The 18,628-nt window shown below is 43.7% G+C and overlaps 1 protein-coding gene across 4 annotated transcripts in view; it reads left to right on the forward strand.

Moving 5' to 3' along the window:
* The window catches only part of LOC136628323 (transducin-like enhancer protein 1), a 57,066-nt gene extending 39,853 nt beyond the window's left edge, over positions 1-17,213 (forward strand). For all 4 annotated transcript variants that reach the window (XM_066604132.1, XM_066604133.1, XM_066604134.1 and 1 more), the window contains exons 13-20: positions 223-413; positions 2,648-2,724; positions 5,167-5,416; positions 6,275-6,522; positions 10,545-10,692; positions 12,637-12,787; positions 14,431-14,507; positions 15,136-17,213. In XM_066604132.1, coding sequence (XP_066460229.1) covers positions 223-413; positions 2,648-2,724; positions 5,167-5,416; positions 6,275-6,522; positions 10,545-10,692; positions 12,637-12,787; positions 14,431-14,507; positions 15,136-15,243 — 1,250 coding nt within the window. In that variant the 3' untranslated portion in view covers positions 15,244-17,213. The remainder of the gene's footprint in view (positions 1-222; positions 414-2,647; positions 2,725-5,166; positions 5,417-6,274; positions 6,523-10,544; positions 10,693-12,636; positions 12,788-14,430; positions 14,508-15,135) is intronic.
* Positions 17,214-18,628: the final 1,415 nt, after the last annotated feature.

The raw sequence follows: 18,628 nt of genomic DNA on the forward strand, positions 1-18,628 counted from the left end.
ATCGTATTATTTGTATGGCAACAATTTATTCTGCAGCGCTTTTAGGCCTTGAGCCGGCTACCTGAACCAGCGAGGATTGAACTCACAACCTTCAGGTTGTGAGCGAGAGCTTAGAACTGCATTTCTGATGCCTTAACACTCCCCGCCACATGAGATGTTATTTTTTTTAACATTTTGGGAACATATTAGGACCGATAATAAGCGCTTATTCTTTCCTTCTAGCTGCTGGTTTGAGGACGCCGTTAGCAGTTCCAGGCCCCTACGCTGCCCCATTTGGAATGGTACCTCATGCTGGAATGAATGGTGAACTGACCAGTCCGGGAGCCGCATATGCAAGTTTACATAATATGTCGCCGCAGATGAGCGCAGCCGCTGCAGCAGCTGCCGTTGTGGCGTATGGCAGGTCACCGATGGTGAGTGCGATATTTCATTGGGACAGATCAAATATAATTTAAAATGGACTGGATTGATTATGCAGGACATGGAAGCCTCCATAGTTTACAGATAAGTTAAAAAAAAAGTAGCATCTTGGTTTTGTACATCGATTCTTGACTTATCAGACAGATCTTACAGATGAGGAATTGCCGGGTCGGCCTTTTACACGTTTTGTTAGGGTAGAACCATTTTACAGCTTGCTTATCTGCAGAGATTGCCCTAAAAGAAAGCCTTTCTGTCCCTGATAATGGAGTTGTCTCTTAGATGCTGATTCGGCAAATTGTTAAGTGTGACAGATCAGCTTTCTGGCAGATGAAAAGATTTCAATCAGATCAGAGGACCATTTACAAACACCAATTAAATGTCTTTTTACACGGGCCAGTTATCGAGCCCAAATGTTCCTTGGAATGCTTGTTTGCCCGACAATCTGACACTGAAAGGTCCAACGATCAGCCGGCGAAAGAGTGAGCGCTCATTTATTGGCTGATTATTCGGCTTCATAGAGCATAAAAATGTGCGCCGACTGGCTGTAGACTTACAGCTGGTCTATGGAGTTGAGTAATTAGTGTTCATTTGTACCCATAAGTTGATGTGCGTGTCAGTTGGTGCTCGTTAGATTGGGCTAAGAGTTCGTCCAGCCTAAGAGAACCTTAAGGATATTTTCACATGAGAAATAAAAAGGTGCTGAAAATCCACACAGACATCCGTATCAAAAAGCACACCACTCGTGTGGATTTTGGTGCCCATCCTCAAGCGTGTATCGGTTGGCCGATGTACTCTGTGATCTGATGCATTGGATTCCAATGCATCAGATCACATGGCCATATTCCCATGACATAAAAGCGCCCGGCTGGCCAATATAGCGCCGGGTGTTTTACGTCTGGGCCTAAACAATAGTTCTTAGACTATCTTTTGGGCAGAATTACGCTGGCTGCTGCATGGACTCCAATGACAGCGGCCAGAGAAGGGAGGTGGTAGGGAGTTTAGCAGCGTGACTGCTAAACTCCCTTTTTGCCTCCCCTTTAGCTCCGCCCCCTCCCTATGGAATCAGCTGATCAGCGCCTTGTCCTGCCTCCTAAGGCTGGCTGCGGACAAGGGGTGGGATGGGGCCGGGCTAAGCTCTCGACCCTTGTCTGCAGACAGCAAAGGGATGAGGTGGGACAGGGTGGTGCTTGGCTCCGCCCCATCACACCCCCTCCCATTGGAATCAGGCGGTGGAGAGGGAGAGGAGGTGAGCCGGTGAGAGGGAGGAAGGAAGGGGAAGGCTCAAAGGCATGGCAGCCTTGGCGTAAATGTGCCAGGACTCATGCTGTCTGAATGGGCGCACAAACATTAGATTTGTGTGCCCATTCACAAGGTTTTACACCTCACATTGTAGCGTATGGCAGCCATGAAAACAGCAGCCAATATTCGCTCGTGGGAACAAAGCCTAAGATGGAAATCTGGACAGAAATTGGTCAGCTATTTGTACATATAAAGGCACAACTCTTCATCAGGCCTATAGAAAGGGCAAGGCTCTGCAGGTGAACGAACGCAGGTGCACGCAATGGCAGATCATTGACTTTCAGCTAGCATAAAAATGCTTGCTATTTGGCTGTATGTCTTCCTGTGTAAACAGCCTACGGGGGACAAGCCATTCTACTAGTAGTTTGTCACCATGGCTGTGATTCTCAGCCCATGTAAAGAAAGGCAAACAAGCGCCGATAAACATGCTTGACGACTAGTTGGCCAATGATTGGTTCCAGTCTCTGACCAGCCGTTGTCCTGTGTAGCTTACCACTAGGCCTAAAGGGGACCTGTCACCTGCCTAAAGCACCATAAACTATCTTATGCTAACTTGTAGCGCTATTGTCCTGTGTTCCCACTTTTCCCATAGTCTTGTATAGAGGAGCGCATGCACAGAACTCTGAAGAGCCAATTGTTTGTGCGTTGCATGGCCTTCATGCGGTGGCCACTGCTAATCTAGAGAGCGAACGAGTGTGGGAAAAATAAAAATACGCACCCTAGTAGTCAGTCTACAGGGGACTTTACGGCTATTGTATAATGTAAATATTCAATGAGGGCATGTGTGAACTCAGCTTCATTTGGTCTTTTTTTAAAATTTTTTTTATTTTATTTATTTTTGTAATCAAAATCTCTAACTCGTTAAACAATGTATTATGGTTGTTACCTGGAAAGCATTAACTGAAGTTTCCTCTTTACGTTTGTACAGGTTAGCTTTGACACTCCGCCTCATATGAGAGTGCCAGGAATCCCTCCCAACCTAGCTGGAATCCCTGGAGGAAAGCCGTATGTATACAGTTATTCATCCCGTATACCTCGCCATGTAGTTCTAGCAATTTGCTGTCTATTCTGTTACACCTGTTTTTGGGAAAAAGCTTTTCTAGACCGTGTGAGTCCTACAGATTCTGTCCCATGTCTAGAAGAGGTCATAGCAGCCAGACTCCCCACAGCAGCTTGGGGAAGTGACAATTCTGCCACCTTCTAAGACCCGTAACACTTTCTCCAGTGGAGCGATCTGAAGTTTCGTTCTGTGCAGGACGGGTTGTAGTTTCCATTGGCACCACTTTTGGGTACATGTGCAGCTGATTTGGGGATATACGGCTGAGATGGTTTTCCGTGGTAGTACCAACTATGGTGCTGGCTTCTAGAGTAACCCTTAGCACAACATCGAGCGCCTAGTTCTGACCTAACTCGCTCACCAATGGTGACTATACCCGGCCTCAGGCGCTTCACCTCTCATACAGGATCTCACTAACTCTCCTCATGTGGCTCTGCTCTCCGTTCAGTAACTGCGCACTTCCTCTGCTGGCCTTTGCCTCCGCGCTCTCTGCTCCAATCATTCTGTCTCGTCTCACATGAGCTGGTTGGATTCCGCATGCAGGAGCACACCGCAGAATTCGGCCCTGACCGCTGCCAGCATCTGCGCAGAAATGTTTACATCTGCATGTGGATGGTTCCTGACAGCTTGTACAAATTTGTGTTTTTTTTTTTTTGTTTTGGCTTTTTTTCCCCCCAGCGCCGTCGCAGAATCCACGACCTTTCCGTAATGTGAATTGCGGAAGGGCAGAGGGTCAGTTGGCTTCCATTAACTTCAATGGAAGCAGTCTATGCAGAATCCACATAGATAATGCTGCGATTTTATTTCTGCTCGTGGAAATCGCAATCGCTGTCCGCTCATGTGAGTGGATATGTGAATGCTCTATTTAATGGTTTACGGAATGCCACAGATAATCCATGCGGGTGACTTATCGCCGTTTCTGCAATCCAAATCCGGTCGTGTTTGACTGCTCTCAGGTTGCCTGTCCATGGGCGTTTTGATATCCCGCCCCTGGGAAGCAGGAGCCAGCTGACGGATCTCCACGGTGAGCCTATCTGACAGATAGGCAAACCACGGAGAATCGCGGCAATTTGCAGCATGCTGCTATTTGCCGTCCGCTAGCGGAGAATCTCTATGATTCTCCGCTCGTGGACAAGGGGGGTTGTGCGTTCTATAGCAACATTATGGAAAGCGTTCACTGCGTTCCCCGCGGCCGGATTATCGCTGCGAGGAACGCAGTGAAAATTAGCCCGTGGTCAGGAGCCCTTACTGTCACCCCACTGTCTTTCGGCTAATCTATGAGTCTTAGGCAGATCTGCCAATGAGACTTAGAACTGCCGTCAGCCAATGGAAAGAGGCTGGCGGGCAGATTAACCTGTAATTAACAATTTCAAGCCCTGCGTAAATGCTTGAACTACCTTGACTATAGCGATAGCACTGTATAGGACCCTTCTGCATGTGTGACTTTCTGTCCTTGCGTATAATTAGCACAGGTCATTATGAGAGCGCAATACCTGATGTTTATCTTTAAAATTTTGTAAGGATTAAATGTTTTTTTTATTTAAATTTAATGTTTTTATTATTTTTGCCCCTGAAGGGCATTTGAAGATGCGATTGTTCAATCCCCAGTGCAGTATACTCTTACACAGCAGACCGGAAGCCTTGATTATGCATCCAGCTTTCAATTGCAACCATGATCACATTGCGGTGTGCCAATGTGTGTTGAGAAGCTCCCTTCCTGTCAACCACTTACATGCTGCAATTGCGTGTGGCATGTAAGGGGTTAAACAGCTAAGATCAAAGTTTTTTTGTTTTTTTTTTACTCCTAGTCATTAGAGCAGGAGCCCAGCTGTCGGACAACTTTGGCTCTTTCCAGCACGGAAATCCTGTGCTGGCCGTTTAGAATAGGAAGTCAAGTTTTTATGGTGGCCTAGGGTAAGTTCCCTTAATGACGGTCGTTAAAAACACATATGGCTGTCCGTTAAGGGGTTAAAACCTTGTCTTCTATCACACTTGGTGGAACTTGGCTGCTCCAATGTATATTGTCCCCTATAGAGGGGCTCCACCGTCTGAATATCCTGCTGTAAGGAAAGGGCTTCCAGTGTCCGATTAGACTACAAGAAGTGGAAGCACAGATGTTCTTACTTAGATTGTTTAGTCGTCGCAGAAGATGTATGTCAGGAGAGAAACTATTCCTATGTTTAGAAGTTTCAACTTCTAATTGTTTTCCATGCTGCGGGCCAAATCGGAAACTATACTTAATCAATGCTAAGTGTTTTCCTGCGCGCTCCATAGCGGCTGTGTTCGTCTTCCAAAGCATCATGCCCATTACTACAGTCTGTTGTAGAGCTCCTTATGCTACAATCTTAGGTGTTCCTTGCATCATTGTTGAATATACTTTCCTCCCCCAGGGCTTACTCATTTCACGTTACTGCAGACGGCCAGATGCAGCCGGTTCCGTTCCCTCCCGATGCTCTGATTGGCCCAGGAATCCCTCGGCACGCTCGACAGATAAACACACTAAATCACGGGGAAGTGGTTTGTGCCGTTACCATCAGCAACCCGACAAGACACGTGTACACTGGTGGAAAGGGATGTGTCAAGGTCTGGGACATAAGCCAACCTGGCAACAAAAGTCCTGTGTCTCAGCTGGACTGCTTGGTAAGTGAGCAGGAACTTGTGTTCTAGGTAACTTCTTGGAGACTGAAGAAGGAAATGGTTTTCGCCTCTTTTTAACTTGTGTTGTCTTAAAACGTGGAAGACTGCCAGAGCAAGTTTTCTAGGTTGTCTTATGCATACAACTATTTTGGCATAGGCAACTTTTTTTATTGTTTTTGTATATTTTAAGTAGTGGTTAATACTGCCTTGTGAGCGCTAACTTTTTGAAGGTCTGGGTAGTAGATGTGTGTGTTCCGGGTGGGGGGGGGGGAGAGGTGTAGAGCATGGTAGGCTTGGCTTATTCATCACTTTACACAACGGCATAAACATTGTATTCGAGCTGCTTATGATCACTTTGTCTCTTGTTGAGCTCCACCTAAGTAGTACTTCATTGTGTGATAATGGAAAGAATAGATTCTCATGCACTGTATCCAGAGCGCCGGTGATCTCCACTGTGTGTTTACTCTGCTTGTTTGCCAAGTAGGTGGTTGGAAATTGTTAGATGACGGTTATGAAAAATAATCTTAGGACTTGGCGTTGCTATGATGAGTGTTTACCTAGGCTTCTCTGGTTGTACACGTACAGACTGCCTTTTGTGATTACTTTGATGGAATGTACCTGTTCAAATATTGTACTATTTATAACATTAGGATGGTAAATAAAAGTATTTAACTTGCTTCGAACCACAGAAATAGTCCAAGCGGATGATCATGGGTGGCTGTAATATTCCGCAAGTTTACCTTTTTTTTTTTTTGTCTCCGGTTTTGCTAGAATCAATGATCATTCTGATATTTGTGGAAGAACTACAAAAAAGCAAAAATCGTAATGTTAGTGTTTTTTTTTGTTTCCATCTTTTTCTAGAACCGGGATAACTATATCAGGTCATGCAAATTACTTCCTGATGGATGCACTCTGATTGTTGGAGGGGAAGCCAGCACGCTATCCATATGGGACCTGGCAGCGCCTACCCCACGTATAAAAGCAGAGCTGACCTCATCGGCTCCTGCCTGCTACGCTCTGGCCATCAGCCCCGATTCCAAAGTCTGCTTCTCCTGCTGTAGTGATGGCAACATTGCAGTGTGGGACTTACATAATCAGACCCTTGTAAGGTAAGTTGGAGCACTTCCTGTTAAAAAAAAGTAATGGGACTAAAATCTCATCCTTTTTAATGAATTCTCCTTGTTATAGATCATTGCTCAGGCTGTGGATAGTGCTGCCTTTTTTTTTTTTTTATACAACTTTTTGGGAAACTATTGTGAATTAGACCTTTAACTTCACTATAAATATACTTTAAGTACATTAATTTTCGTTCTAATTGGAGGTATCAGATTTGTGTTTGCAGGGGTCTGGTCCCACAAAACATTTGCTGCATGTAAAGCCCCATTTACATGGGACGATTGTCGGGCAACCTATGCCCGACACTCATCCCTGCATGTACTCGCTTCCGTGCTGTTACACAGGAGATAGTATCGTTGGCTCGCATTGGGCGGCAGAAGATTTATCTCCTCACTCCCCCATCCCTCTCCTATCACTAACACAGTGACCGTTCAGTGTAAACAGCAGCCGTTCAGTACTGAACGATCTTCGTTCAGCTTGTCTTTCATCGTTTAATCTCCAGCCGCACCGCCCCCTGCTGGCCAATCTGTCAGGGAGCCAGCAGTACTCGCTCCTGTGTAACAGTACAGGAGCGAGTAATGCGGGGATGAGTGTCTGGCATCGTTTGCCTGACATTCGTCCCATGTAAATGGGGCTTAAGCAAGCTGCCAAGATAGGTGACACAAGATGAACAGTTCTGAAAAGGACAAAAGATTGACTATTAGCATTAAATAAAGGTAATTTATATTTGGTGATCCATTATTAGTTGAAAGAAAATTCCAGCCACTGTTTCAAAGCACTTGTATAGCATATATCCTAATAAAATAAGCTTTAAGGGGCAATAACTTTTCAGACAACCTATGTTCATCTACTAGCTTGTGTATTATACATGCTTTAAAAATGTTTCTCTACCACTGTACATCGTGTACAGTGGTAGAGAAACAACGCTGTACAAGTGGTCTCCCTTCTTGATTCTCTGCAATCCACTCTTTCCTTGGGTACAAAGTTTCTATAGTACCAAGGACGCAGATGTTTATATAGAAACAGGGAGGGACTATATATTTACAGGCAGTTCCTGTGTGCTCGCAGGCTGACAGATCTGCAGACACTGATGATTACCACAGTGTCTGCCTCTCCTGCTGTTATAGTGTATGTCTGCACACATAGTGGGTTTACTAATCATTTGGCTAGAATATCTATAGATGCCTGGGAAAGCAGAGGGGTGGGCATTCAGAAACTGCCTCCCTGTTGATTAGAACAGAAATGGTGCAATGCAGCATAGGAAGTAAGGGCAAGGAAACTAGGACAGTGAAGTACTGGCAGAATGTGAAGCTTGCCACACGCCCCTTCCCTGAAAGTGGATTGCAAATGCAGAACAAAAAAAAAATGGAAAAACGACAGTGTTTCTGAGAAGCGAGAACCTCGTGTGTCCTTGGCCAACTTGTTGTAAACTAAGGCTAACTTTAAGAATTTGGTATATTACAAAAATCTTGTTTATGGGTGGTTTCGTACATGGGTTTGACTTTTTTTTTTTTTTTTTGAGCGAAAACGAGAAGTGGATCTGACAGGAAGGAGAAGTTATTCTTTATACTTTTCTATTTCTTTTCAATCCACTTGTAGTTTTTTAGGGAAAGTCAGATGAAAAAATGCTCCAAAACCTGTGTAACACCACCTAGTAAATGGATTCCTTCTAAATTGCGCATCTCAGTAGATTCAGTAGATTAAGGCCTCCTGCACACAAACGGATAGCCTCCACTGAAGTCAAAGGAAGCCGTCTGACCCACGGCACGTCCATTATGGATAGCTTGCAGGTACCCGCATTATCGCCTAGTGACAGTGCAGGAAGAGAGCGTAAAAAAACCCAAAACCCTGTACTGCACATGACTGCCGGCTCACTGCAGCCATCCGCAATACAGATGGAGTGAAATGACAGATACGCGTGGACCAGGGTCTGATTCCACTGCGGCCTTCCGATGTGAAGTCCAACCCGTTCGTATGCAGCCGGCCTAAATTAAAGGCACTATTAAAGGTTCACCTCCACTTTTGCCCAAATATGAATCTCTAGTTTGACACTGACCACAATGTGTAGTCCCACCATGCGGAGTGTACCCTTCTGAAAGCTGCCTGCCATCTACAGCTTTACTTCAATAGCTTATTCCACGTGATCGAAATCTCCAGGCTTGCACAAAAGCAGCTGAAGTTCGGTGTGTAGAATGTGGCCCGTTCTACTCTTCACTTCACAGAGCTCCATATACTCCAGTTCCAATGTGTTAACACGGTTTTTGGGCTATCCCCTTGTTAGTACCCATTACCAGATAAGAATCTGCAACGGTTTGCCTTTATGTTCCTTCCTCTCCTGGGGGGGGCAGGTGGTCTGGAAGGCAGATTTCTCTTTAAATAATGAGATCTACTTTGATGGCTTTCCTGGAGGGTAATGTCACTTTATTAGAGAGAACTGCTGACGCGGCGTTCCTGGGAGCTGACCTTTAGTATTTTATGTTCCCTGACCCTGGCAGTTGGAATATCTTAATACCAGCAGCGAATGCCAGAAGGGTTAAACAAGGCTTAGCGGGGATTTTTATTTAATTGCTCTTAGAGCTAGGTTGTATGTAGCTCACATCTTTTTGAATCCTATTAGGTTGGCAAACCTGCTTGTATAGAAGGCCAGCAAACTATTCTGTCTGGACTAAATCCACCAGGCTTTACAGGCTGTTTGGCAGGCGCATGACAGATTTGGGACTCTGATAATTCTCCTCCCAACCTTCAGATGTAATTTTAAGCAAGCGCAGCCGGTGTCCTCTTGGCCAACCCCCCCCCCCCCCCTCCTCCCCCCCACCAAGTGCCGTGTATCTGTTAAACAGTTTTACGGGACTCGACATGAAGAAAATTGAGTTTTAAAAGACTGACAGGCTTGGATGATCCCGACTCCTATTAATGGTTACTTCAGCCTTAATTTGTTGCACTAGTGCTGTTGAAGGTTTGAGAGTCATGATGGTGCTAATAGTTTTTCTGGATTTTTCTTTAACCCCGTAAGGACCGCCCACTGCACTTCACTTTTTTGTTTTTTCCATCCTCACTTTTCAAAAGATCCGAACTTTTCATTTATCAAACGTCGTTGCTGTCTGAGGACTCGTTTATTGCGGGACGAGTTGTATTCTCCAATGTTACTATGTAACTTGCCATATAAGGAATGAGAAAAGCTTTTTTTAAAAATTCCAAGTGGAGTTAATGGTGTACAGGTTTATTTCGACAGGCGGATAGGATTCCGCATGTGGGAACCCGCTGCGGAATCTAACCCTGCACGTGGCAGTGGATACTGCAGGTTCCCTACTTTACCTGTCCAAAGCTTCTGGGGGTCTTCATTTTCTCCTCTGTAGATGTGTGCAGGCATGCCGCCACACATGCGCCGTGCAGGATTTTTTTTTTTTTTGGTAAATCTTCTGCTTTCCCATGGAATACACGGACCATCTTGCGGACAGGCTGTGGATCGGACTGCTTCCAGGATCCGCTGCAAAATGAAGCATTCAGCGATTTTGTTTTCTGGAACAGAGGATCCGCAAAACAAATCTGCATGTTTGTGGGGTTTTTTTTTTGGTTTTTTTTTTAAGCTCTGGACGCCAATGTCTCCCTATGGGTGGCTTAAATTGCGGATAGTCTGCGAGGATTCCACAATTTAAATCTGCTTGTGGACATGAGGCCTTATGAGTGTGCTACTGTTTGCCCCAAGGGAAAAGTAGGCAGAAAGTTTTTAGGGAACTTGTGCATCAACTCTTTACTAAACCAATCCAGGGTTCCCAAATGACTGTAGCATTATCGTCTTGCTTGCAATATTTGCCTTTTTGTCACTTGTCGTAATTTAATACCCAAGTTTTTTGAACTGGCTGGAATAATGCTGGTTGGTGCTTGACCCTTGTAGGACTGGTGTTCCATTGCACTGGGTTTACAAGAGATGACATATGTAGGGAAGTACAAGGCCAGCTAACAGTTTTTTCCTTGACTACTGGCATGAGATTTATTCATTCTGGTTTCTTATCAGGCAATTCCAGGGCCACACGGATGGAGCCAGCTGCATTGACATCTCTAATGATGGCACCAAGCTCTGGACTGGCGGTTTGGACAACACGGTACGATCCTGGGATCTACGTGAAGGCCGACAGCTCCAGCAACATGACTTCACTTCCCAGGTAATGTTACACTGCTTGTTTTTGATTTAAACTTGCAGCCAGTTTTCGTTCCACTTTTTGTCTATGCCGTGGCCAAGTAAGCTTTAGCTCTACATGGCCTTCAAACAAAGCCATGGGCAGGTGCGTCTCTACCATGAGGCCCGTCGAGCCTCTCCCTTCAGGCGTTGTGGCACCTTGCTGCTTTTCAGAGGAGATGGCGGTACAGAGCTATAGATCTGCAGTGTCAAAATCCGCACAGTATTTAATTGCGGATCGGCTGTGGAATTTTGCCTTTGTATTGCAAGGGTTCAATTCCGCAGCATAAATGGACATACTGTAGATTTTTCAAAAACTCTGCATATTCGTTGTGGAAAACTTCTGCTCCATGTGAAGGAGATTTTTTTTTTTTTTATGCGCTGCACATGACTTGTACTAGAAATACTGAATTTCTGTAGCCTGTGTGAAGCCGGCCTAACTCCCACACAATAACTGGTTGTAACATGGGCGGTCTGCGCGGCTGTCCAAATGGACCATCCTAATAAACTGCAGTCAGATTAGAAGTGATCTGTGACAGGCCATACCAAGTGCACTTCCACATATATTCCGCAGGATGCAATGGAGCAGGTCTAGCGAAATAAATGTGGAGTTGCTAGCAGAATTCTTCCATTTTCAGTCCTCATTTAGACCTTTTGGATTAGGATAGCTGCTTATTCTGTAATATGTTCCATCCCTTGTAAAAGCGCCCTATTAGGTAGCAGACGTCTGCGTTGCCCATGGCATGCTTTTTGCAGCACTTGTCAAATCTCACAGACCCCCACTGTACTGTTAAGGCCTCATTCACACGTGGACAAAGTGACGTGATTTTTGTCACGTTGCTACAAATCGTATGTATGTATGTATATTCACGTGTGATGTTTTGTAGCATGCGGCATCCCAACACAAAAACCTCGCGAGTCCGGCGATATGCACGCGACTCGTGAGGTTCTGTAGCTCCATGTTTCCCTATGGAGCCTTTTTCTCTTTGCATCGCACCAAAACGCGCTTTTTGTGCAATGCTACTTTGACAGGAGAAAATTCTACTATCTAAGTCCTGGCTGCAGGAAAAAATTACTATGCATCACCTTAGAAGCGCTATGATCTCTGGCGCGTCTTCTCCCTGGCACTATTTTATTTCAACTCTTCTGGCTGGGGATTGAAAAATCCCTGCCTTCTAGAAGGGCTACCTCTGATTGGCTGACGCTTAGCCAATCACAGCCAGCGCTCAATGAACCAATCACAGCCATTTATCGAGTGCTGGCTCTGATTGGCTAAGCTTCAGCCAATCACAGCCACCGCTTCCAGGAGGCAGGGATTTCTCAGACCCTGGCCAGAAGGGATGAAAAACCGTGTCGGGGACCGAGAAGCTGCAGCGGAGCCCTGGACAGCGCTCCAAAGATGTAAATTTTTTTTGTGCTTTAAGTTCTGCAGCTAGGGCTTATTTTCGGGGTTGGGCTTATGTTTCATGGCGATGCTGTGTTGCCTGTGTGAACGAGGCCTTAGAGCCAACACACGCCACTCATCTTCCAGTCGCAGCAGGCTGACTGCAGGTATGCACTGATGGTGGAAGCTGCAATATTCAATTAGATGCATGTTGGTGTGTACATGTAAAGCACATTGCTGTGTAGCAGAAATGTGGTGGATTTTTCCAAAGCAGAAATCCTTCATGTTTTACGGCTCATGCCAGTGGATGATCTCAAGAAATTACATCCACTAAATAATAGCAAAGTCAAAGTAGCCAGAATAAGCCATCCCTAAAAACAACACTGTCTAAGGGGTCGGGTCGAACTTCCAGCTATAAGGCGGTGTTGGCAGACTGTCCTCTCTTGTGAGATGCCCGTGGTGGCCCGCTCCTGCAGCAGATTCCCTTTGGGACTTGACATTTCTCTTTGAGTTATTGATTTAACCCAATGTTTTTCTGATGATTAGATCTTCTCTCTTGGATACTGTCCAACTGGTGAATGGCTTGCGGTAGGAATGGAGAGCAGTAATGTGGAGGTTCTGCACGTTAATAAGCCTGACAAATATCAGCTGCACCTTCATGAGAGCTGCGTCTTGTCCCTAAAGTTTGCCTATTGTGGTAAGTAAATGTGTGCACATTAAAAACATAATGTAATTTAAGTAAAATATTGGACGACCCCTTTAACTTTCCTGTAACGGCAAAAGATAATACTGGCAGTTCTGCAATAGTGACCGTGCTCAACAGTAGAAGGGTCTGAAAAATGTAGTAAACTGCATTGGCTAGCATCTCAACCTCAGAGGGGGAAAAAAGTGTGTTGGAAAGTCTCCAACCCAAGCTTGGCACAGGCTCCACCATGGCACTAATAAAACAACTCGCCAACAATAAAATGGAGGGAGTCTGTGGCTTGCAGCATAAATTCACTGTGGTCTGTATGTAGCTCAGGGCCAGAATGACTTAAAAGCAGCTGCTGTTTAAGGAGACCAGCCAGAAGAGGACAATGTCTCAGTACACTTTAGACCTTCAAGTTACTAGTGCTGTTGCCAGAGAAGAAGAAGAAAAAAAATATATATTATTTTTTTAGTGGACAACCCCCTTTTAAGTGCTTACTAAAATGAAATGTGTGCATTTGTTGTGTTAGAGATTTATGAAAGGTAGTGCGTATTAATCCTCCATTTTTATGGGCAACAATAAAAGTTCCTTTTGCAGCTGTTGACAGTGGAGCTAGACCCCCTTGGTTTCCTGGCCCCCAAGCAGCTTCTATGTTACTTCACCCAAGTTACATAATGTTTCCATTCTTGACACTTGTTTCTTGGGCAGCTAACACGCTAGTAACTGCCTATCTTTTGTGAGGCTGCTAGTGATATATTTTTGGTAATTTGCCGGTTTTCTTTCATACGACTGCCCATTACATGATGTAGCGGTGTTCATATATTGACTGTAGGCTATTATTTCAGCCTTTACAAAGGCACTCTTGTTTAATGGAATTGCACACAAAGTCCAGAGAAATATATTCCCTATGATACTTTCTTGCAGATCTTGAGTTCTGAGAACACCCAGATACTAATGGGCACATATCTGCAGCTGTTAAGTTTTGCCTTTAAAGATGGTTATATATCTTAGATAGTTGATGGCCTAATGTTCGTTTGGGTTGGCGGCTATTCCTCCTGAACCCTGTTCCCCTAGAATATACATGCCAGCTTGGCCAAGTCTACATGTTTTCTCACTACAGAGAAGAATAGATTAACCCTTTTCAATCCACTGTCTGACCTCCAAAGACATTATGATTTAAGGCTGTACAGCTCCGATGTTGGAAGACGTCCGTCGGGGTTCTCTTACTGTATATTGTCAGCCTCTCTGCTGTCGGAGCCTATCCAACGTGTCACCTCATGCAGTACTGGCTTTAGCCAGCATATAGCGCAGTTGTATAATGGCAGAAAAAGTAAGCCCCCTAGGAAAACTGGGATACATACTGTATTGGAAAGGGTTAAATGCCAACATGCCCAATGTGCCTCAGCCTCCCCCCCCCCCCCCCCCAACATCGGCCATTGAGGAAGGGTCAGGACATCCCTATACACATTAGATGGTCATGTGGTCCCATGGTTTGATGGGTTTTGCCAACATTCATTTTATGTGTTTTGCCACTCCCAAGTATTTTGTGCAAGAAGCGCTGCTTTTAGGAATATTTGATATGGCCTTGCAGTTCAGTGATTGTTTCAGCAATGCCATTTTATTTCCAGTGACATCTTTTTATTTTAATACAGGTAAATGGTTTGTGAGTACAGGAAAAGACAACCTCCTCAATGCTTGGAGAACTCCTTACGGAGCCAGTATTTTCCAGGTAGGTGTTTATACTCATCACTGATGTTTACAATACAACTTTATTGATGATACAACCTTAAGTAGTCACTATCCTTTTAACCAACTTTGCATGAATCAGTAGTGCAGGTGGCATATAAGAAGCTTTGTAATATCTAATTAGCGGAAAATGCTGCTTTTTCAACTTATCGGGCTCTTTTCCTATACCACCTCCTCCCTACCTATCAAAAAACTGTTTTTAACTAAATGCACTGCTAAGTCAGTCTTGGTAAACGGCCCACTGACAAATCGGTTACATGTTGCCTATAGAAGTCTGTGGAGGAGGGAGGAAGAAGTAATTAGTACAGGAGCTGCTGAATTTAATAGGGTATAGTGTCTCAGCTACTGGAATCACCGCTACACTGCTCAGTACTGCTGTTAAATGTCTCCCATTATGCTATTGCTTCTCTGTAGAAGAGAAGCTGGATCTGTCAGAGAAAACTGAGAACTCATGAAAGTGATGAAGCAATGCACTATACAAGTCCAATACTGGTTAGAAATGGTGGTGGTCCTTGTATACGCACACATTACCACTTATTCTGAAAGTAAAGGTATGCTTTAATACTACTTTAAAGAAGTGTGAATTAATCACTTTCCAATTGTCTTCCTAGTCCAAAGAATCCTCATCTGTGCTGAGCTGTGACATCTCCGTGGATGATAAATACATTGTCACTGGATCTGGGGACAAGAAGGCTACAGTCTATGAAGTGATCTACTAAAAGTGACCTGAAATATTATTTTTTTTGGAAATACTGTCTGGGCCAAAATCTGCTTGTTTGTGTAGAAGTAGGAAGACTTCTAAAAGAAGAATTTGTTTTTGACATGGCTATTTAAACTCTATACCTGTGTATATAGAGGGGACTTGCAACTCTACGTGGGTTCGGTAATGACTCGGAACAAATTGGAAGTCGAGAGAAGATGGACATCAAATGTCTTAATGTGTCTGCTGATATATATTTTTTTTTAACTATTTGTCCTTTTTTAATGTGACTCGTGCTGCCGCACCGATACCGTGAAGATGGGGGACTTACCAGTTTTCTTGAAATACATGCTCCTGAGTGTTCTACAATGTTGTCCTTTTTTTTTTTTTTTTATTGTATTTTTGTTGAAGGTCAAGTTTTTGTATAAATTGTAAATATTTGTTTTCCTACAGTAAAGGCTTTGGTACCAACAGCATTTTTTTATTGTCAAATATGTAAATTGATTCCGCTGGTGTAAATAGGATTTGTAATTACTCCAGTTAAGGTTGTGAAGGTCTGTTTTACTTTTTTTTTGGTACACTGTAATGGGCAAAGTGAAGTTTGTAAATGTTGTTAAAATGCAGCTGCAATGATTTTGTCATCTGATCTGTGTAACAGGCAGCTAGTTTTTAAATGACCTACAGATGTAGCAAACGTTAACTTGACACTTAACGCGTTCTAACTTAACTACGATGCTGTAAATCGAAGCGCTGGTCGTCGTGTTAACGATCGCTACAAACGTATATTCTGTATCTCCTACCCTCTTTTTTTTTTTTTTTCTCTTACTATCAACCGGTTTGTAACTTGATTAACTTCACCTACAGTGGGGGTCTTCCTGTTAACTCTGGCATTCAGGAAACGCTTTATTCTTGCACAAAACTGCGCAACAGTCTTTGTTTGAAACTTATGAAGAGTCCGTTTGTATATAATATTAAATGCGTTTGTAAGACTAGAAATGTACACATTCATATTTTTGTTAATACTTGATGAGGACAACTTAGATTTGGTGCTTTTTATTTAGTGGTATTTTATTGAATCCCTGCAAAAAAAAAAAAAAATTGTACAAGGCTTGGGATTATATTCAGCTTGACCTTTTTTAGTCAGCTCTTTACGCCTAAAGTCCTCCCCTCCCGTTGTATAATAGAAATGAGTGTTTCACATCTATATATAGAGGCATGCAGAATATCGTGTTCTGTCGCTCTACTCTAAAATACCTGTACTATGAATCTTCCAATTTCTAGATGCATGTATAGATGGCCACTTGCAGATCTTTGAATATATACTTTACAAGCTAGGTCTACATGTAGGAGACTCCCATGCAGTTGTTACATAATAGCCTCTAGGCTGTGGCTATATGGTAGCAGTATAGAAACGATAACTTTTTGAGTTTGTTTTTTTTTCTTCCATTTTGCAAGATCAGTCCATCACAACAATTGTGGTACTGCTATGCCAGCAAAATCTGTTTATGGAGCCTTAACCCTTTCCAATCCAATTTTAAATCCAGGGTTTCCTAAAAAGCTTTCTCTTTTTTTGCTGTTAGCCAGCAGATGGCACTGTTTAATAAAGCCAGTGTGTGCGCCAGAGAGGCTCCAACAGCAGAGTGGCTGGCAATAGACAGTAAGAATATCCTGTCGGACGTCTTCTGATATTGGAGCTGTACAAGCTGCAATCAGAATGTAGGAAGACGTTAAGACAGCGGATTGGAAAGGGTTAAATATTAGGATATTTTTTTTGCTACATTTTGTAAGAACATGGCCATTTCTTCATGTGCTGCCTTCTTCCAACTGATTTATTTATTTTGGAATTAACACCTTATTTAGTGGTCAATAATCCTAGTACCATTTCTGCTTCTATTCAGTTGGGATACATCATTGGTTTTAAAGAGTAACTTTGTTAATGAAGTATAAACTCCTTCATTAGTATGTCCAAATAAACCTTTATACACTGTATTCCTTCTGTTTTATCTGTACATATGTTCTAATCGGTAAGATTATGTTACCCAAATGTGACTGGATTTACCTATTTGATTGCAAATGTATAACACTAGTACAGTTTTGTGGTTTGTGTCCTTTTAAAGCTGACTGTACACGGACTGGTCTGATTCCACATGCAGGATCCCGTAGCGAAATCCGACCTTGTGCCCGTCAGGTGACCCCCGCGTACCTGTCTGCAGTCGTCTGTATCTGTACTGCTGATGTGCTGGCATGCACACTACAAATTATGCCGCACCGTCTCTAGACGATGACATGGATCCCGCGGCCGAACGGCTTCCATTGACTTCAATGCAAGCCATCTGCACAGAAGCCGCCTCAAGTTAGAGCATGCTGCGATTTTTGTTTCGTTGGGTTTTTTGTTTTCTCTGCTCTTGAGAAATCTTTTCTTGCGTGACAAAATGGTGCAGATTATAAAGTATGCATTTACCAAAACCAACAGCATATAACTCCTTTGACCTATATAACTACATATGTCCTAACTGCACACACCCTGTGCAGTTAGCGGTCATATGCAGTGGATGGCTATATACGTCCTAACAGAGAAAACTCTGATCACGGCTGTTGACTCTTTAAATCCTGCTGTTGGTGGCATTTAAATTTCCTGATTTTTTTTTCCCCAATGAGATTGCAATGGTGCCATCCACATACCATGGCAGCATGGGACCTTCTTAAAACCACAGGGCAGCCATAATTGCTCTGCTTTCAGAATGGGGCACAAGACAAGTCACTGGGCAAATTCTGGTCCCAGTTTTAATATCTACTGAACAGGAAAAATCCACCTTCAGGGGGTTCTGTGATCTTTTTCCAGTTCAGTGGTCAATACCCACAGATGAGAACAGGGCAGGTTGGGGAAATCGCGCAAAAGGAAGGTTAGTGCAGGAGTCCTGGGGGCCGAACATGCAAAAAAAAAAACCTCTTTAAACTACAAAGAATTAGCAATGGTCTTGGGAGCATTCAAAGCCCTGAAGAGAGAAATCCTAAACTAAAACATTAAGGTCTTGTCAGACAATGTGAATTTGGTAGCATAACTAAACGAACGGGGACGTACCAAGAATCGCCATCTTTCTATCCTAGCAAAAAGTTCTGCATGGGTCAAACAAGCTTGGTTTGCACTCCTGTTGCCAAAGGAGGATTACTGGAAGCTTTCCTTACGGGAGAACCTTCTACATCAAGAGTTCTCCATCCAGAGAGCAGGGGCATGCATCTGATCGGCCCGTGTAAAATGGCTTTAAAATAAGCCCCTCAACCTCTATGCTATGCCTGACATCCGTCCAAGTGATCGCTCCTGTGCTTCTACACAATGGCCTTTAAAGGCTTATTGGATGCAGTGGTGTCTACGCTGTTTATCTAGTATGAAACCAATTGCATCA

The sequence above is a fragment of the Eleutherodactylus coqui genome, chromosome 5, assembly GCF_035609145.1.
Source record: "Eleutherodactylus coqui strain aEleCoq1 chromosome 5, aEleCoq1.hap1, whole genome shotgun sequence".
In the NCBI taxonomy this organism is placed as follows: domain Eukaryota; kingdom Metazoa; phylum Chordata; class Amphibia; order Anura; family Eleutherodactylidae; genus Eleutherodactylus; species Eleutherodactylus coqui.